The sequence below is a fragment of the Nothobranchius furzeri genome, chromosome 11 (assembly GCF_043380555.1).
Source record: "Nothobranchius furzeri strain GRZ-AD chromosome 11, NfurGRZ-RIMD1, whole genome shotgun sequence".
Classification (NCBI taxonomy): domain Eukaryota; kingdom Metazoa; phylum Chordata; class Actinopteri; order Cyprinodontiformes; family Nothobranchiidae; genus Nothobranchius; species Nothobranchius furzeri.
The window spans coordinates 41,270,699-41,290,559 of NC_091751.1; the positions used below are offsets into that span (position 1 = coordinate 41,270,699).

Here is a 19,861-nt window from a genome sequence, read left to right on the forward strand (position 1 = left end):
CCTTGCAGTAGGACGTGGCGGCTGGGTGGGCTGGGGACGTGAGACTCTAACCCCATCGTAGTCACTGGCATAATGCCCTGCTTGCTGACACCGTCGACATATTATGGGGTCGTGATTAGTGGGGCGAGGTTTTTTTCGTGTACCCTGCAGCGAAGAAACATTTTGAGCAAGTTTATTTATTTGATCTTGTTGGAGTTTTAGCATCTCCTTTATCTCACTCAACTCAGCAGCTGGGAAGAAACCAGGGCCACCTGCTGCAGGGGGACACTGCACACCATACTGGAGACCTAACACTGAGGGCATGGAGTGGGCACGGCCTCTAGGCCCTCCCGATATCCCCTCCCACCGAATGGCCTCTGCTCGGACATCTAATAGCGTAGCCGACGGCCTCCCACGCACGAACTGCTTCAATGCACGGCGCAAGGACCCATCTACCACATATTCTACGAACTGGTCTCGCAGCAACACCTCAGCATTTACCATTTCGCTGGGGGCCTGCTGCTTCACTGCAGCCATGAGGGCCATTAAAGCTAGGGAAAATTCCTGTAATGTCTCCTCTTCCTGTCTTCCCCCCTCTTTCCACAAGCACGTCCTCGTGCTCACGCGCAGGGTGCCACAAACTTCACATCCATGGACCTACTTGACAGTACTACATGGATCCTGCCGACAACGCCAAATGTGGCAAGGTGGATAAACGAGGGCCCGGGCGGGATTCGATCCCCAGACTCCCGGGTGAGAGTCATACGCTCTAACCAGTCAGCCAAAGGGACATCCCCTTGGCCAAGTAGCCAGGGCGCATGATCAATCAGGACACTGTGACAGGACTCTCACACTGTCACACGAAGAAAGAAAGTTACCAAGAGCACGAACACAACCAGAGAGGATCTCAACATCACCCTGACACTGTGAAGGAAAACCGACTTTGTATCTGAGTTTCAGCACAAACTTACTTCATAGACACATTGATTTTTAATAATTAGCACAAACTCACCTTTAAAGTCTATTTTTAAACCTCTTGCTGGGACGCACGTTTATCTGGTTTTTCTGTTTAGTGTTTATTTTATTTTGGGCCACAAAACTTAGTTCAACAGGATTTGTAACTATTTATTTTTATTCTTTTTACTAAAGTATGTAACATTTCATGTCTGAAACATGTTACTCTATTTGATGTCTGTTACAAAGATGGCTGCTTATTTGTTTTAAATTTCTCTAGCAATTTTTGGGGGGGGGGGGGGGGGGGGCTAGCCAATCACAGCTCTCTAGAGGGGTTTCAAACACATAAAGAGCTGTGATTGGTCCATAATGGTGGGCCAATCATAGTGCTCTATCTGCTTAAGTGAACAAATCACAGAGCTTTATCCGCTTTGCGGGCCAATCAGGGCACTCTATATGCCTGGTGGGTGGGATGATGCAACAGAGTGAAACAAGAGTACGTCACATTCATTGTCCAGTGGAATGCGGAGATCATTTGAAAGACAACGGTAGAACCCGCCCCACAACCGAGAGCCGTCAATGGAGCATGGCCAGACTAAATAATACATTTATTTAGTCTGGCTTGCCAGGCTATCAACCTGTGGTAGTATCCGAGATACTGGACTGGACAGGTTTTTTGTCGCTACTGGAGTCATACTCAGTTGCATGTTTACAAAACATTGTCCAAAAAAATCCCTCAACTGTGTGCTTTGACGCAACGGGCTCAGTTGTGAAAAAACTGCAAACACCAAATGGCAGATCTGGTCATGTCTTTCTATACCAAGGCATTCTGACAGCAAACAATTGCCCCAGTGTCCCAGTAGTGCAAATGTTGTCAGAAAAACATGATATTAATGCCATCGCAAACTGGTTGACAGAATGGATTCGTTCGGGTGCACCTGTACCAAAGGAAGCCGTGAGTGACTTTTCTCTAGCTATTCTTGGTGCTCTGGTCAAGGCTTTTACTCCTCACCCTGATCTGAAGTCCTACATCAACGAATGCTTTCATGTCCTTCTTGGAACTCGGGCTGCTAAACTTCCACCTTGTTTCATCAGGGTGGATGTTGCACACTGCATCAAAATGATATGCCAGTGGGACTGCCTGAAGAAGAAAACACGCCGTGTTAAAGATTTCTTTGTCAGGTCAATTGCAAATCTTCTGCAGTCACAGTGCTTGGACCAAGCAAAACACCTCTTACGTGCCATCATGGTTGTGGCCCTCAGTGAAGCGAAGGTGATGACAGTTCTGCAGCCCCTCTTGCATCAGAAACAAGCAAAAAATATCTGAAAGCCCAAATTGCTGATGACTCCATCATCGTTCCTGACAAGAAGACGGAAGAAAGTGACAGAGAGGTATCCCTTGAGATCCAGACTGACATACGACAGTGGATAAGAGAAATATGTGAGGAGAGCAGGTCACTTGCTTCAGCTGATGGGGACAGGGATAATATTCACTTCCTTCCTGACATTATTCCACACATGGTAAGACTTGCAAGTTACTTGCCACTCTGGACAGGAATAATGGTCCCTGCATTTAAAAGCTCCAGCATCACAGCAAGCTCAGCCACTGTTGGAGCAGAGTTCAAAAACCTAAAACACGGCCTTTTCAAACATGAAAACTTGCCAATCCGAGCTGATCGCTTCATCGCTCGTCATGCTAAATTAAAACGTGTAATATCTCAGAAACCGTTGCAGCACAAACGTCAGTATCACCTGCACAAATCAGCACAAACGAAGCACTAAAGTAGTAGACTTCTGTGGTCCATTTTGTGTGATGTTGGAGGGTAATTAAATGAAAAGAGTTCATTCTTCTGTTGAGCTGAAAATAAGCAGGTTAGAAGGAATGCATGAGACCTTGAGACCATATCTCATGCAGACTAGTCTTGAGCAAAGGGAAAACAGTCTTCCGTTCCGTTACACCGATATGCCCATTTTGGACCTTTTTAGAGAAGTATACATGAAAACTTTCCTAAAATAATTGTTTCCAATATTAACGTGACCCTCTGAGCATGTTTGTTGATGACCCAACTCCTCAGACCCTCTGGAAGCAGATTCTTGTAACTTGGATCAAGAAGGAAAACTGAAGATAGTTTTAACGCTTTCCCCACACCTGCAGTTTCCCCAGCAAGATGACATTAAAACCAGCAGCAGCAGTTGTTTACCCAATATTCAAAACTTCTCCCCATCACTTTAATGCCAGAATCAGCCCAAAAGTAATTTTACTTTCAGTTTAGAACACTTGGTAAAAATCAGTAAAAAGCACAAACTTAACACTTTTGAATTTATAATTTTATTGCAATTATTTCTTTACAGGTAAACTGAAAAGTATATAAAAAGTACATAAACATACACACAGGGGCAAACAAACTCACTAAAAAGGAAAAATAAACATACACAAGCTAAAACCATCTCTTGTGGCTGAAATTCTGTCCTCGCATTAAGATGTCCGTCGAGCCGTCGCCTCTGAGAACATTACCAGTCCATGTGACCATCTTCCTCCTGAAGACGAGTAAAAACACAAACCTACAGCTAGCTACTCCTGTTACAGTGATACTGGACAACTAAACGAAAACTAAAGGTCTTCGGGGTAATATGACAGTAAGGTGTGCGCACCATGCTCGCTCTGTCGTGTGCACATTTATAGTTTCTACCTACAACATGAGTGTTAAAAGGGGAGTCGGAGCTCCTAACGGAAGCAGTGTGGTTCTAGTCTACGAGTCGTCATCGCCGTTCACGCTATCACCATCGTCGTCGTCATCATCTCCCTCCACATGCTCGCCTTCTTCCTCCTCCTCCTCTTCTTCCTCCTCTCTCTCTTGACTCTTCACCTGAACAGAAGCAGATTTTCTGAGTTTGGAGCACACGACACCAGCGTCAAATCACATTCCTAGTTCCTCCCACCTCCTCCTCCTCCAGCAAGTCTCCCTCGTCTTCCTCGTCGTCGTCTTCATCCGAGTTGTTCATGTTGTGGCTCTCCCTGTCTCTCTTTAAACCATCGTCCTTCTTGCTGCTGGAGTGTGGAGGTGATGTCACCTCTCCAGGCTCCGTCTTCATGTTCTTAACTGCTGACACAAACGTGATATTACAAAAAGGTTAAAGGTCAAATTCAGACAAGCAGCTTTTTTTATTACCAGACTTCTTGATGTGGTCCTTCTCCATGCGCTCCAGGCTCTCCAGCAGGTCATCTACTTTGCTCTTGATCTGGGTCAGCTCTCGTTTGATGGTCTGCAGCTCGTCGGCTCTCACTGCAGAGAAAAGAGCGGGTTAGAAACACGCTGAAAAGCTTAACTGGTTCAAACAAGTTCAGGGTTCCCACGCTTTTCTAATTATTTTCCAGGACATTTTCAAGACTTTTTCAGTGTACAAGTCAAGTTATCATAACTACGGTTTGCCGATATCCCGATATGATCATATCGGGATATATTTAGAAACAGATATGATATTGTACCTACCTATACTGTTATATTGATATTATAGTTGTGGAAAGATTTTTGTCTTTCACAAGCCCACCTGCTTTCCTCTACTTACAATGCAACACATCTAAAACAGAAGTTATTCTCTACTTTAGCTCATACCAGAGGTGTGACATTGTGGCATCATCAAGTCATCTCCATGTCATGTTTTTGTTCTGCTCAGCAACTGAACCAGGTTAATTCACTGTGCTGATTGAAATCACCTGGTTTAATTGCTGAGCAGAACAAAAACATGACAGAGATGACTTGATGATGCCACAATGTCACACCTGTGGTCCATACGCTGCTATTTTACGAGCTGATATCACTTTAAAAGTCCAAACTGTACTCGCATCCGTTACTAACATTGGAAAATATTAACTATTATCAAACTTTTAAATTAATTGCATCTGCTCACACCAAGGCAAATTACGTATCTGGTACACATAATGGCATAAATTGATGAGTTGTGTCTTTTTTGACTCTAAATAATTTAGATTTATCAAATCTTAGTAATTTTTGTCAGTTATATTGATGAAATGGATTTACATTTTTTAAAGCTAAATGTGTTTATGTGTGTATCTTGTATTTGACAGTAATGCTCAAATGTTTATCTCCCTCTTACTTTCTTGTCCTTTCTTCAAAACGTATTTTATGTTCAATAAATCACCAAAACAAATTCCTTCAGTTTAACTTTTTACTGTTTACTTACAGCTGACTTAGTGCATCTGACACCTGCATTCTAGAAGTAAAAATGAAAATCACTGCAAAAGTAAATCAAAAATATAATTGTCAATCTCAAAACCTATCCTGCAGCGCAAAAAAGTCAAAAAACAGAGCAATGACATTTCAATTAAAATGTTCCTCTAAAATAAATCAGCTATTGTAGCTTCTTGATGCTCTCCTGCAGGTCTTCCAGTGTTTTTGCCAGGGCTTGTAGCTCTTCCTTTTTCTCAGCCACACTTTTGCGATAAGCATTGGATTTGGACAGTAATGTGAAGTCCTGTTTTTTTTCTGCTTTCATTGCCATTTCGTCTGCCTCTTTCTACATCATCTCACTGTTTTTCATTATTCTTCTGTTTTGCTTTGACATTTTCTATGTCTTGGTGGAGCTCCTTTCATTTCCTCTCATTTGTAGTTTGTTCTTTATTCTTTATTCCATCCTCGAGGTATTGCATATACCTCATTCTTGCTCCTTTGCAGTGTTGGATTAGGCCTTTTGCCAGGACTTCATTAACTGCACGCTCAGCCATTGCATCCTGGACCAGCCACAATGCTATCAGACTCCTCTTTCAAGTTTTCCACTAGCATGTCCTTGTTCACGGAGTATCCTCGCTCCACTGCAGCTTGTCCATGAGACAGTGTTAAGAGACATTTCATCATGTCCCACAGTGCTGCATACTCTGCTCTACCACTGATAAATCTCCCCAAAAATTCCTCAAGCCCTCATCTGTATGAAAAATCTTGGAATTCTGCCTGGAGGTTTACACTTGCATGCCCTGAGAAAGTTTTATACTGAGCAAGGATTTTGTCGCACTCTGAGGCAGTGCACCATCCTGCAATGAGGAGAACCTGTAGGAGTTTCTCAAACATTGCTATTGCGTGCTCAGTCTCTGTTACCATGATCACGGGGTCGAGGGAGCTCATGTGCCGCACTGCTGGGTACACAAGTGGACTTCTCCACATAATCTTTTTGCAGGTCACAGCAAGGAAAGTGATGCATTCGTTCTTGAACAACTGTATGTTCACTGGATTTTATCCAGTGTCCAGTTGTTTGAGTGGCACATGGATTGATTTGTTTTGCACATCAAGTTTCAGCAGCTGGACAGGTGCTTTCATCCTCTCCAATTCTTCTCTTTTAATAAAGCATGACAGCAAGCATCTCAGGATACTCAAGCTCTTTTGCAAGGAAAGGCACCATTGGTGCATCTGTCTGGAATTTCTCCAAAAAAGGCTTCAGCTGTCTAGCAACAAATGCAAAAAACTGGAGCTTTGCCTGAAAGAGGATCAGCTGTGGCCCCTTTTACTCTACAGTAGGAAGCAGATGATGGTACTTTGCTTTTTGGGAGTTTCTGGTGGCTGCTGATGTACTGTTGCACAGCTGGCCACACTTCCATTGCCCGCTCTGCAACTGCCAAGTCTTCAACCCATCGATGGGCACAGAACTTCAGAGGAAATGTTGTTTAGGGCTGTCGCGGTAACCGCAAAAATGAAATATCGCAATATGAAGAAGCCCACCGCGCTGCATCACGGGCCACCGCGATGACTGAACTTGGTTCAACTCAATGATGCATGTTGAGAAGGATGGCTGCACTGGTATCAAAACGAAACGTTACTTCGCTCCTTTGGGAGCACTTTGGTTTTCAGTACGTCAGCTGCTGCGCAGCCAGAGTCCTTGGCCGAGACAGAGCTGCCACCAGCGGCAAAAAATAATAATAAACGCTCGGAGACCTGCTGAAGTCCCGGACAAGCACTGCTTCTGCAACCGTCCCGAAGAGAGTTTGAGCCGAGCTGGAGCTCACTCGCTACCTGCAGGAGGAACGCATCCACCCTAAAGAAAAACCCCTGACATGGTGGAGCAACAACCGGGAGAGATTCCCTTTGCTCGCCAGAGTCGCACGCAAGTACGTGTGCGTTAGTGCAACGAGCACACCATCCGAGAGGGTTTTCAGTGTTGCTGGAAATGTTGCCACCCCTCTCAGATCCTCTCTCAAACCGTGTATGGTTAACATGCTGGTTTTCCTTGTAGGTAACAAGGACGTGACCGAGCTATAAATCACCGTCATTCGTGTGTGTGAAAGTGAAATGATAGTGCGCCCACCCCCCGGCGCGCGCGCCCGGTACATGTAATTTTTTATGCTTGATTTTAAACAATTAGACAAAATGGGGACTTGTTTCTTATATGTTAGATGCTGCAGCCAAATTTGCATTTAAAAGTTTAACCTCCTGAATTTTGTTGTTTTTAAGTTCAGTCGGACTCCGACTGTCGGAGAAACAAATGTTACTGCGATCTGTGTTGTTACTGCCCTTTGATCTGCATTCAGTAAAGTGTTATAAAAGAAGGCACGGCAATTTTTAACCTTTTTTAAATGTGTAAACATTATGTTTAGATAGTACTGCAATAAAAAATAGGGCTGCAATAATATCGCACACCGCAATATTAAGCCACCCTGAATCACCGCAGGAGGAATTCCTCAACCGCGACAGCCCTAATGTTGTTTTGGTCACCTCAATGAAGTCAGCACGTCTTGCTGGTGAGTCATGGAACATCTGCCAAAGTGCTCTAAGCACATGTCCCACTTTCCAACCCATTTCTCTTTCTCCATCTTGAAAACTTCTATGAAGAACATGCAAACCACAGCTTCCCAAATTTATCATCTTTGGTGCATCTGGGTCCTCTTGGCTTGTGTCCTTTTGGAATATCCTCAGGACCTTCCAGTTGACAGCAGGGCCATCCATTGAAATCTGCAACAGCTTATTCGGATTTAGTGGTGACAGGGCTATCTTGATCCTTTCCAGAAGCTTCTCTGCTTGCGTGTGTCCCATAAACTCTGAATTAAAACTAATGCACCACAACCTTCCTTTCGTGTTCACTCCAGTCTCACGACAACATCCAACTGTTCTGTCTGTTTCACTTTATTCAGACAGTCATCAAAAGAAACTACATAGCACGGTGCTTTTCTTATATCATTGACCCGTTGCTCTTTGAAATAAGGACCTAAGCCAAAACATATAAGGTAAGCTGCTTTTGTTGCACCACATGAACACTTTTTGGCAATCTCACTGTCTGGGAGCATCTGACCAAAAATGGCTGAGACATCAGAGCTGGAGCTGAATGAGTAGTGTGACATCACCATCTTAATTACCCAGCGGACCTCTGCTTCAAACACAGCGTGGCTTGAAAAACATGCTGAGATGCCATGTGTTTCTGAGCCACTTCTCTCTCCACTAGTACCAGGCACTTGTAATGCTGTACTTTCATTAGTGGCACTTTCATCATGTACACTGGCTTCCGGTAGCTCTCCGTTGGACAGCTACATCCCTCTCCTGCATCTGTTGAAATTTTCCTCATGAAATCTGTCATTCTTCTCTCACTGCTTAACTGTCCAGAAATCTTGACATGGCCTTGTTCCCATGCATGACTCCTGAGTACTGAGACGCCCATGTTACTGATATCAAAAGACTTTCTACACAGCTTGCAATATGCCCTACGCACATCTCCAGATACTTCTCCTAGCCAGTCCCTGAACTGGGGGTTTTCTTTCCACTCAAGTTTTGAATTGGCACCATCTTCCTGACATCATCACTTACTCCTGCCTATAAAGGACACAAACATATATATTTTGAAAGATTATTACCGTTTATATTGACTGTTTATTCAATAAATTAGGCCTGCTTTTCAAACCTTAGCGCTTTTATATCGTTCATATTTTATGTATTATACTTACTGTACACACCCATTACACTTTACTGCTTATTTCACAGTTGGATGTTTTGTTGTTCCAGTATTGGTCATTTTAGGTTAGTCCAGTCATCCAGAAACAAGATTCAGGGTAGATGACTAGGCTAATATCTCTCGCTAACACCACAGTCATATTGGACCAGAAAAATGTTTTCTACCTCAGAGATAAGTACTTGTAGTTGTTCGCTACCTTTTTAGTCTGGACTGTATGTTGCATTACTATGATGAATATGTAGTTACCACTTAAAATCATTCTAGTTATTAATTTAGCCGTGTTGAATTCAATTTAATTACGTTAACAACTTTGTTCAAATGACCATGCCAGTCTTTAATTCTCACTGCCTCCTGGCAGATATCGGCCTGATCTCATCTATGGCGGTCTGTGTAGCTAGCTAAAAACAGCATGAACAGCTGAGGCTCTGTCCTCTGAGCACATACTTAGTATTTTGATAGAACCAAATTCATGACATTTTTCTCATTCACATATTTTTCTTTCTGCTGTTGGACGATAGAACAAGTATGAATTACTGAGTGGAGCGTGGGTCCGGTAGACTACCTGCTATCCGTTGCTATCCCGAAGCTCTCGTCATGTTCGCTCGCCTCAACGCATGAGTGAAAAAAACCAAAGCTCTCTGCTGATCCTTTGTCACTCAACAGAGAGAGGGAGAAAAACCTCTCACTCTATAAACTGCGATAGAGCAATACTCTTGAACCGAGTCGCTACTTTTGGCCCTTCTTTGGAGAAATAAATCTTGGGGTGAAAAATCTGTAAATCTAGCAAAAAAGGCAGATGGAAAAATAGAAGTGGAACTGAAGGGGAATATGCAATCTAATTGGTTGGAAGCATCACGTGGGGTGCTGTGCCGGCTAGATGCAGAAATGAAAGGAGAAGAGCTACAGCTCAATATTGCCCAAAATGTTTAATTTGTTTGTTTATCCACAAGGAGGGAAAATTATTTTCCAGGATAACTCAAAAATTTCCAGGACATTTTGTAATTCCTCCCATTTTCCATGTGTTTTCCATGACTGGAAAATTGGTCTATCATTTTCCAGGTTTTCCAGGATGCGTGGGAACCCTGATTGTGACAATTTCCCCAATTTGTTTTTTTTTTAGAATCCAAGGACAGAATGCATTTCGTTGTTTATTCACAAGGAAGTTTGAAGTTAAATTCAACCAAAAAAAATAGACCAAGTTCTTTGTGAAGATAAAGGTTGTACCAAAAGTGACGTCATAGAACAAAAACATTTCTGTGTGAGTTTATTATAGGTCAACTGGATTCATCTGGTCCTTTTTAAATCCAGATTTAATAGCATAATTAACTCATGATTAAACACATGGTGGTTTAAGTCTCTCCTCCCTTTTTAGTCCAAAATCATTGAAAGGGTGGCACAAAACTGTCTGCCAATCTGGGTTCAAAAAGGGCCACTCCACTGAAACTGCTGTTAGCATTGAAGGAATCCTTAAAAGAAGCTAGAGCAACTGCCAAATCCTCAGTGCTTATCCTGCTCGACTTATCGGCTGCATTTGACACTGTCAACCATGGCTTCCTTTTGTCCACACTCTCTAGCATGGGCATCACAGAGAAAGCACACGCCTGGTTTGAATCGTACCTCACAGGACGATCATTCAGTGTATCTTCGCTTGGACAATCCTCTACCGTGCACCATCTTGCCACAGGAGTCCCCCAGGGCTCTGTACTAGGACCTCTTCTCTTTTCCATATACACCACCTCTCTGGGTGAGATTATTCGATCACATGGCTTCTCCTACCACTGCTATGCAGACCACACCCAGCTCTATCTGTCATTTCCACCGGATGACCACACTGTCTCTGCACGAATATCAAACTGTCTCTCTGACATATCAAAATGGATGAAATCCCACCATCTCCAACTCAACCTCTCTAAAACTGAACTACTTGTCATCCCAGCAAAACCATCCATACAGCACAATATCTCAATCCAAAATGACTTCCTATCTCTGGCTCCTTCAAAGGCAGTTCGAAATCTGGGTGTTGTGATTGATGAACACATGACCTTTAAAGATCATGTTGCCTCTGTTGCTCATTCATGCCGCTTTGCACTGTGTAACATATGAAAGATCAGACCATACCTAACACAACATGCCACCCAGCTCCTGGTGCAATCTACTGTCATCTCCCGCCTCGATTACTGCAATGCCCTTCTAACTGGTCTTCCAGCCTGTACTGTGAGACCCCTTCAAATGGTCCAGAACGCAGCGGCGTCTTCAATCAGCCAAAAATAGCACACGTCACCCCTCTATTCATTGAGCTCCACTGGCTACCGCTAGCAACACGCATCAAATTCAAATTGCTAACACTAGCATACAAAGTCCGAGATGGTACGGCTCCCATCTACCTGAATCCTCTTGCAAAGGCTTACGTCTTGGCCCGGCCGCTCCGGTCATCACAGGATCGTTGGCTAGCAGTGCCTACACCACGCTCAGGACAATCCAGACTCTTCTCATGCATCGTTCCATAAATGTGGAATGACCTTCCAAGCACTACAAGAACAGGGGCTTCCTTTTTGACTTTCAAGAAACTCCTGAAGACCCTGCTCTTCAGAGAGCATCTTCTAAACTAGCACCCTCCCTAATTCCATGCTTTAGTTCTTTTTTAAAACACAGAGCAGTTTTGTTTACCTGTTTCCCCGCTACGTTTCGTTTGCGGCTGCAAACTTCCTCAGAGCTGACGCTGATGGTGGCGTCACTTCCTTCTCCGTTTATCCGCAGGCAGCAGAGGACGTTGTCGCCCTCTGCTGCCCGCTCTCTCCTCTCCGACGATGCAGTCCCATGCGCGGTCCAGCTTGTAAACTCCATCTTCCCTGTTCATGGACCCACATCCACGTCTCCTTATCTCGATTGCTTTTTTTATCCATCTTTTGCATTTTTGTTGTTCGGTGTTTATGAACCTTGTGTTGTCCCAGTCCATTATATGGTTTTCTCTTGTGCAGTGATCTGTTACGGCTGACTTCTTTATTGTGCTTTCTGCTTCTTGTTTTGCTGCTCTTGTGTGTCTTCGACTTGCCTCTTTCTCGCACTCCTTTCTATGTTCTATTGTTCGTGTGTTGAGTTGGCGTCCGGTTTCTCCTATGTATGTTTTATTGCAGAGTTTGCATGGGATTTTGTAAATGACTCCACATTTAAGTCCAGCTGATATTTTGTCTTTTACCACCCAACATGGGTAATAAACAAAGGAAAACAACAAACAACAATCGATAGAAAAGAACAACCTAAGCAAAGAACCAGAAACCCAGAAAGACAACAACCAAAACTAGTGATAACCCTACCATACATTAAAGGCATAACAGAAAAAATAAGAGCAACAATGAAAAAACACAACATAAACACACCAACAAAACCATACACAACAGTTAGAAACAGACTAGTGCACCCAAAAGACAAAATATCAGCTGGACTTAAATGTGGAGTCATTTACGAAATCCCATGCAAACTCTGCAATAAAACATACATAGGAGAAACCGGACGCCAACTCAACACACGAACAATAGAACATAGAAAGGAGTGCGAGAGAGAAACAAGTCGAACACACACAAGAGCAGCAAAACAAGAAGCAGAAAGCACAATAAAGAAGTCAGCCGCAACAGATCACTGCACAAGAGAAAACCATATAATGGACTGGGACAACACAAGGATCATAAACACAGAACAACAAAAATGCAAAAGATGGATAAAAAAAGCAATCGAGATAAGGAGACGTGGATGTGGGACCATGAACAGGGACAATGGAGTTTACACATTGGACCGCGCATGGGACTGCATCGTCGGAGAGGGGAGAGCGGGCAGCAGAGGGCGACAACGTCCTCTGCTGCCCGCGGATAAACGGAGAAGGAAGTGACGCCACCATCAGTGTCAGCCTGAGGAAGTTTGCAGCCGCAAACGAAACGTAGCGGAAAAACGGGTTAACAAAACTGCTCTGTGTTTTAAAAAAGAACTACAGCATGGAATTAGAGATACGACACAGCAAGAACACACCTAAGATGTAGCACCCTCCCTGCACCAATCCCCCTCTCTACTGTCCACTCCTTGTTCCCTCCTCTCCATGATTCATCATGCTGCCTCACTGCCCCGTACGACTGACTGGAAATTGTTTATTGTTGTTGTTATTGTTAGCCTCAAGGGCAACATGCTAATTATCACTTGTAAGTCGCTTTGGACAAAAGCGTCTGCTAATTACATAAACATAACATAACCATGGTGGTTCATGCAAATAAATTACTTTTAACAGGATTATGAGTTAAAAATTTGCTTGTGAAACCCAGAAGGGTCGTCAGGATTCTCACTTGTTCTGGAAGAAGTTCTCTGGCTGCTCTTGGACGAGGAGAAGCTGCTTTTGTTTCTCCGGCTGCTCCCTCCGCTCAGGCTGACCCTCGGCCGTTTGGACGGGATCACAGCCCGCGATAGGGGAGGTGGTGGGGCAGGGACACGGGATGGGTACGAGTACATTCTGTATTAACCCCCACAAAAAAAAAAAAAAAAAAAAAAAAGATACGAATAAATCAAAGGCGAACATCTAATTAACACATCTGTCATCTTAAATGTCTATTAGGAGGTTTTAGTTTTAAGCTGGCCACCAAACACTGCTTACTCACCTGTCATAATAATCTCTTTGAAAATCGTAGTCGAGATCAAAGGAGGAACTACTGCTAAGAAACAAAAACGAAAGAAGACCGTGTAAGAAAGCAGACCAGCCAGTAGGACAGCATAGTTTTTATTAGTTTAATCTATACTATTGTTCCCATTACAGTAAACAGGACATTAACCCCATCAGATACCTGTACATGTCTCCAGCAGAACGCTTGGTGGTTTTTGACCGGTGAGGTTTGGGTTCTCCGGCCAGGTTGATGTCTGAGGAACATAAGTCAGAATTAGACATTGTTTACATTCAAACAACACGAGGTTTGGGCGTTTGCAGAAGATGGAGCAGGTGATTTTCCTGACTGCTGTGTAAAACAAAACTTTAAATTCATTAAATAAACTCTGCTGCATGGTAGCTCTGTTGCCTTGCAGTGAGAAGGTTGCAGGTTTAAATCACAGTTGAAACCTCCTGTATGGATTCAGCATGTTCTCATGCATGTGTAGGTTTTCTCTGGTTTCTTCCCAATTGATTGATTGGAAGCTTAAAATTGTCCCCAAGTGTGAATGAGTGTTTGCTTGAGTCTGTGTGTCCCTGTGAAGGACTGGAGACCTGTCCATGATGTCCCCCTTCTCTTACCCGCTGACCGCTGGAGACAGACACCAGCTCCCCTCGACCCTGGTGAGGAATAAGAGGTTTAGATTAACCCATTCCTACAATAACACTGCACAACAGGACATGGCCCTTCCCTAACTAGTTGGTAAACACAAACACATTAAGAGGCAACGATGCGGCACCTGCATCCAGAACGTCAGATATTACTCAACCCGAAACAGAACGCTAGTTTAACCTAGCATGACACCCTGAGGGGGCGTCGACGACAAATTATTAAAAACCACAAGTATGTGTGCATCTGAAGTGTGGCGCCTGACCGCGGCGCGCTCCAGCCGACACCTTCCTACACAGAAAACAAGTTTTTATGATGCTAAAATGTTGAAATGATTTCATCTTTTAAATTTGACCCAACAAAAGGTCACATGAGCAGACAAGGCAACGTGTCCCATCTTTGGAGAAAAATCTCCATGAAGGACGCTGAGACCGTTACAGTTTATCTGTGCCCGAGGGAGTGTCCTGTAAACTATCTGATAGACATTTCTGGTAAAGACACCGGACACCGCCAGGCTGGTTCTTCACTATTGTGCAACAGGTAAACTTGTTTTGCTGAAAGTATATTTATTAAAAAAAAATGATAGTACTGTTTTACACTGTTAAGTGTATTTTGATATTTGAACAAACAAAAATTTTAAACAAAATTCTATCCTATGATTAGGAAATTTGATATTACCATAATGTGGATTTTACATGACCTTTCACCTTTACATCCCAAAAAAATGACCCATCAGGATACATATTTTGTAAGTCCTCACCAAGCACTTGTCCAACAATCATCCTGCCGTCCTCCCCAGCGACGGCAGCCCGAGCGTTCCTCTCATTGGAGAACTGAACAAAGGCATAGCCCTTGTGGACGGAGCAGCCTACGATCTTCCCATATTTAGCGAAAATGGCCTCGACGTCTGCCTTGGTGACCAGCAGGGTGTTGAGGTTACCGATGAAGACCCGGGAGTTGAGCGAGCGTGGATCAGTTTTGTTGGTAACATTGCTGCTGGCCATTAGGCTGGAGGAAGATGAGCGACTGATGGAAAAAACACACATAACAACAACCATGAGATTTAGAGGCAGGACGTAAAACACTGACCCCTCTGAAAGGATGAGGAGCTCCCAGCTGCAGGGACTGAAAAATCAGCAGAGAAGCCACGGTTTTCTGAGGAACTTGCAAAGATTAAGACATTACAGAAGGAAGCAGGCAAGAAGTTATCTGGGGTCCAAGCTGTAACATCAGTAGCTGTTCGTTATAACTAAACAGGCTGCATTAATCACATTGTTTTATACCTTAAAGAAAATTCTAAAAACACCCCAGTGGCTGTGGTGTAGGCGCAGTGACCCTTACCAGCCACCGTATCATCTGCTGAAGTTGCCGGCGGCACATGCACACTTTGTTGTTTACAGCCAAAACTGTCTTGAAGCTAAAGCTGAAATAATGGCCAGAGGAGGAGACGGCAGCGCTCAGGACATTTATTATCCCCCAAAGAAGACAAAGTGGGAAGTATGGGAATTTTTTTTTTGATATTTGAAGAATGCAGAGGGACAGTTGATAGAAGACGGCTATCCTGTTTGCAGCACGTGCAGAAAAAGTGTCTGTGAAAGGCAGCAACGCTTCAAATCTCATGACACTTCTGTGTGACCATCACCCACAACTCTACAGTCAACGCAAGGCAAGCTAACGTTAGCGTTTTAGCTAAAATGCGTGATCTGAGGATTTGGGTTGAGGGAGAATGCAACGAGTTGCTATATAAAGCAGCCGCAGCACCGCTACCTGCATATAAACCGTGTCACGGACACCCCCATATTGAAATGACGCTATGCATTATGGGGCTCCCAGGGGAGATAAGAGTTGGTCTCTCTCCGAGAATAATTATGAATTTAACATTGATTACTGCCTGATGACATTTTCCCAAATCTACGAAGCTCACTGGAAGGACACAAACCGAGGACAATATTTTCCTGATATAGGATTTATTACTCAAGTAAGGGTAAAAAAGTATCTGATTAGAAGGCTACTTGAGTACTGAGTATCATCTGATCTAATATTTTTAAAACGATGACAACAGACAAAAAATAAGAAGTTATGGGCAAATAGTTATTTTAAAAACTAAAGGGGAAAAATGTAAACAAATTAACAACATAATTACAAAATACCTAATTTTAAGCAAAATTTAGACACAAACTGAGGACAATATTTTCCTGATATACAGGGTTTATTTAGTTGTATGAAAATGTAGCACGTTTAAAAAACATACCACGATAATACTGAAAACCGTGATAATTTTGGTCACAATAACCGTGAGGTTACATTTTCACACTGGGACAACCCCATTTACATTTAAAGTAGTTTATGCAGCAAGTTTATTTGTTAAATGCTTAATCTCCTCTGAACCATCTACAAACATGATTCCTGTTCCTACCCCCCCCCCCCCCCCAATCTGGGCTCACAGGAATGGGTTAGGGACATCTGAACATTCCACGTCTGAGACTAAAATGCGACTCCATGCCTTGCCTGCTGAGACATGTGCAATATTTACTCAAGGGTGGCTATTTTTGTCATGCAGTTGTGACAGGTAGTAAACCTCACTAAAGTGCACGAATAAAGAGGGTGATAATGAAATCGCTTTTTAATGAGAATTTCTAACCGCGCTCACTGCTGACTGAATGGGTTGATAAGACTTTTGGACGTGAGGGAAGGAAAGGCTCGTTTAGTTGGAGAAGTGAACAAAAAAAACAGAAGTGGAATCAACAGTAGGTTCACCCAGCTGGTGGGGTTTTAACATTCATCACTCACTCCATTGCGTCTGTGTGCAGGGCTGCCGTCTGTCTGGTGTTTGACACTGAGGAGGGGGCTGGGCTCAGTTTGGGCTGGTGTCTGGACCTTCACCTTCGCCCCTCACGATTTATACTGAGGTGACAGAAAACACACCTCAGTCAAGCTGGGCAAGGTCATCTTGTACCAAATCTTACCTGGCCAGATTGTATGCAGGAGTTTATGTTACACAGGGTTAGACAAAAGTTAGCTGCAGTGGCTAAAGCTACACACCAACCAGGTGAAGTGGTGGGAAACAGGATAGATTTACGTTAAATGTATTATTGTAAAACAAAATCATTGCTTCAGGGTTGATGATTTTAACAGATGTTTTGAATTCATTTAAATCTTAAATGTAGTTGCAAAAGATGAGAACCAAAAACCTAATCTGTACTTTAGCAGATTATGAGAAAACTGTAAAAATGTCTAAAAATACACAGGTACCTTTGACTCTTTCATTTTATTGACTATTAAACCTGATTGTGTTATTCCTTTGCATTTAAACTTAAGGTTAATGTTGACAGACGTTATGACATAATTTTGTTCCATGTTATAAACGTGTTGCATGAATTATACAAGATTTGGTTATGGGATGTTATAGAATGATCCATCACAGGGGTAAATGGGTTTCACTGTTAGGACTACAACAGATGCCAGATTTTCCTACACAAAGCAGCATTCTTCTTGGACAGTCTGTTTTTGGTTACAACAGGAAATTATTCAGCTTTCATCTTTACTGTCTCAATACAACTCTCCGCTGTCCGATCTCCCTTCATTTTCAGTACTACTTGTTTCTCTTTGCATTGGTAAACGGGTTAGAATATGTATAGGTGACGATTTAAACCCTTTGAAGTCATTAGCTTCATTCTTAGAATCTACAGCACTCCAAACTATCATGTGGGGCTAGTAGGAATAACATTAGGCCACAACTACGATTTATGGGTGCAACGTTACTGCAGCCTGTGCGTGCATGTGGAGAAATGAGGTGAATTTGATACACATTGAAAAAAGAACACTGTTTCAATACAAATGTTTAATTACATGTGTGTATTTGTTGTTATGTAATAAAACCAAGGCTGCTGGAAGTCCATAGCAATCCAAATAAGATGAAAAACTCATCATGCCAGGAAAAAAACCAGGGTTAAAAATAAAAACTCCGCTTTGAAAAGGCTGACCGTGGAGTGCGAGCCAGGAAAGCAAGTCTGACGTCAAAAAGAAAAAAAAGGAGAAAAACCTAACCATCCACAACACACCTGCCTGGAAAACCAACAGCGCCACCACCAGGCTTCAGTGTGAAACACAGGCCCTGCGCTAGCATGGACGGCTATTAGCCGGCTAGCATGGATACCGTTAGCCAACCACTACAGGAAAATTTGTTTTAAAAATTCTCAGACATCTGACCAGTTCGTGTGCTTACAAAAACCAAAACCTATAAAATTCAGATAAAAATGCAGTTGATACTCTGTAATTAATCACGGATAGGGGATGCTGCGTGTGAAGCTGTAAGAGCTAACGTTAACTGTCCATCCGTCTAAAAAGCGTGCAAAAACAAACAAGTCCCGCCAAGGAAAAATCTTCACAACAAATGTTAGAAAAATTACAGCTAAACAAACTTTCAAAAACAGGTTGAGGTGTAGCTAAGATGCTTCCAAAGCGTCCTGTGTCTAGAAAACCTCAAGCAGCGTTTGTGTCTTTCAGGGGGGACGAGCTAACCAGCACCCCGCTAGCCAGCACATTATGTCCTGTCCACTCGCAAAATAGAAAATCATCGTTGAAAAATATCCAAAAAGAAAAGAAAAAGGAAGGAAAAATGAAAAATGTCTGGGTACAAAATACTCACCACGACCTTTACGAGCAAAATGTCTTGCTTTTCGATAAAATTTATCAAATTGCAATTTAGGTCGTCCTTTTGGAGCACAAGCAATTCGCCCCCTTAAGCAGTAGCGAGCTAGCTCTCTTCTAGCCAACAAGCTAACGCAACAGGCGATGGCGCAGTGGTGGGCAGGCGCAATGGTTTTGTAAAACAGAGTAGTCTGGAAGGGCGGGATCTAAAATAAAAAAACGTGACGAACGGAAGCCAGTTACGGAAACCCCGGCGCGAGAGAACAACAAACGCACCCAATATTAGGCGTTCTATTTTGGAAGACATCCACCTCCTAAATAAAAAGTTAAAATATGTATTTTATTTAAAACACTTATATTTGTTGTTTTGCCAAACTTTGATTTCAACACGGTTTCATACTTTTTAACCAATAAATTATTGTGTAATGTGCTTTTTTTATATCACTGCAGATGAGATTTATGACATAATCGAAGTATATCCGGTAAAAATGAATAATACATTGTGTTTCACTTTTATGAGTTATTGCACCATATTTTCATAACCATACAATAGAGATTTCAACAAGAAAAAAGTTTCAGTATTGTACCGAGTGACAGGCCTGTTATTTATATATTGATGTATTTATTAATTTTTTGCTCATTTTAAATATATTTTAATCATTTTCTAAATTCTTTTTTATATTTTACATTTTTTGTTTTTGTGAAGCGCCTCGTGATTTTTATCTTGAGAGGCGCTATAGACAAGATCTTTTCTTCTTCTTCTTCTGTTGTTCATCACACCAAATTAGCCAGCAGGTGGTAGTGTTGATCAAAAATACATTTAAGGTCAAATATCACGTAAAATATGGCAAAAAGACGATACTTTACCTGTTATTAAATATATTTTGTTAAGAATAACGTAACCATTAAAATAAGCCCACAAACTATTTGATCTGTCCAAAAGAAGACTTTGCTGTCAGAACATTTTGCATCTTCATCTGTAACTCCAGGTGACACAAAAACACTTTAAATGACACTCATGCTATAATTTTCATGTGATTTAT

At 42.5% G+C, this 19,861-nt stretch overlaps 1 protein-coding gene across 4 annotated transcripts; it reads right to left on the bottom strand.

Moving 5' to 3' along the window:
• Positions 1–3,243: 3,243 nt before the first annotated feature.
• hnrnpc (heterogeneous nuclear ribonucleoprotein C) lies at positions 3,244–18,993 on the bottom strand. 4 transcript variants are annotated; one of them, XM_070541573.1, is made up of 9 exons: positions 18,817–18,993; positions 16,959–17,072; positions 14,929–15,194; positions 13,701–13,773; positions 13,518–13,568; positions 13,209–13,372; positions 4,104–4,217; positions 3,874–4,034; positions 3,244–3,800 (listed from the first exon to the last, which is right to left on the bottom strand). In XM_070541573.1, exons 2-9 carry the CDS (start codon positions 16,961–16,963, stop codon positions 3,684–3,686), a joined length of 951 nt encoding a protein of 316 aa, XP_070397674.1. In that variant the 5' UTR covers positions 16,964–17,072; positions 18,817–18,993; the 3' UTR covers positions 3,244–3,683. The 4 variants fall into 4 exon arrangements, with proteins under 4 accessions (XP_070397674.1, XP_015811641.1, XP_015811642.1 ...); XM_015956155.3 differs by having other exon boundaries at positions 13,518–13,571; XM_015956156.3 differs by lacking the exon at positions 18,817–18,993 and adding an exon at positions 18,230–18,370 and having other exon boundaries at positions 13,518–13,571.
• Positions 18,994–19,861: the final 868 nt, after the last annotated feature.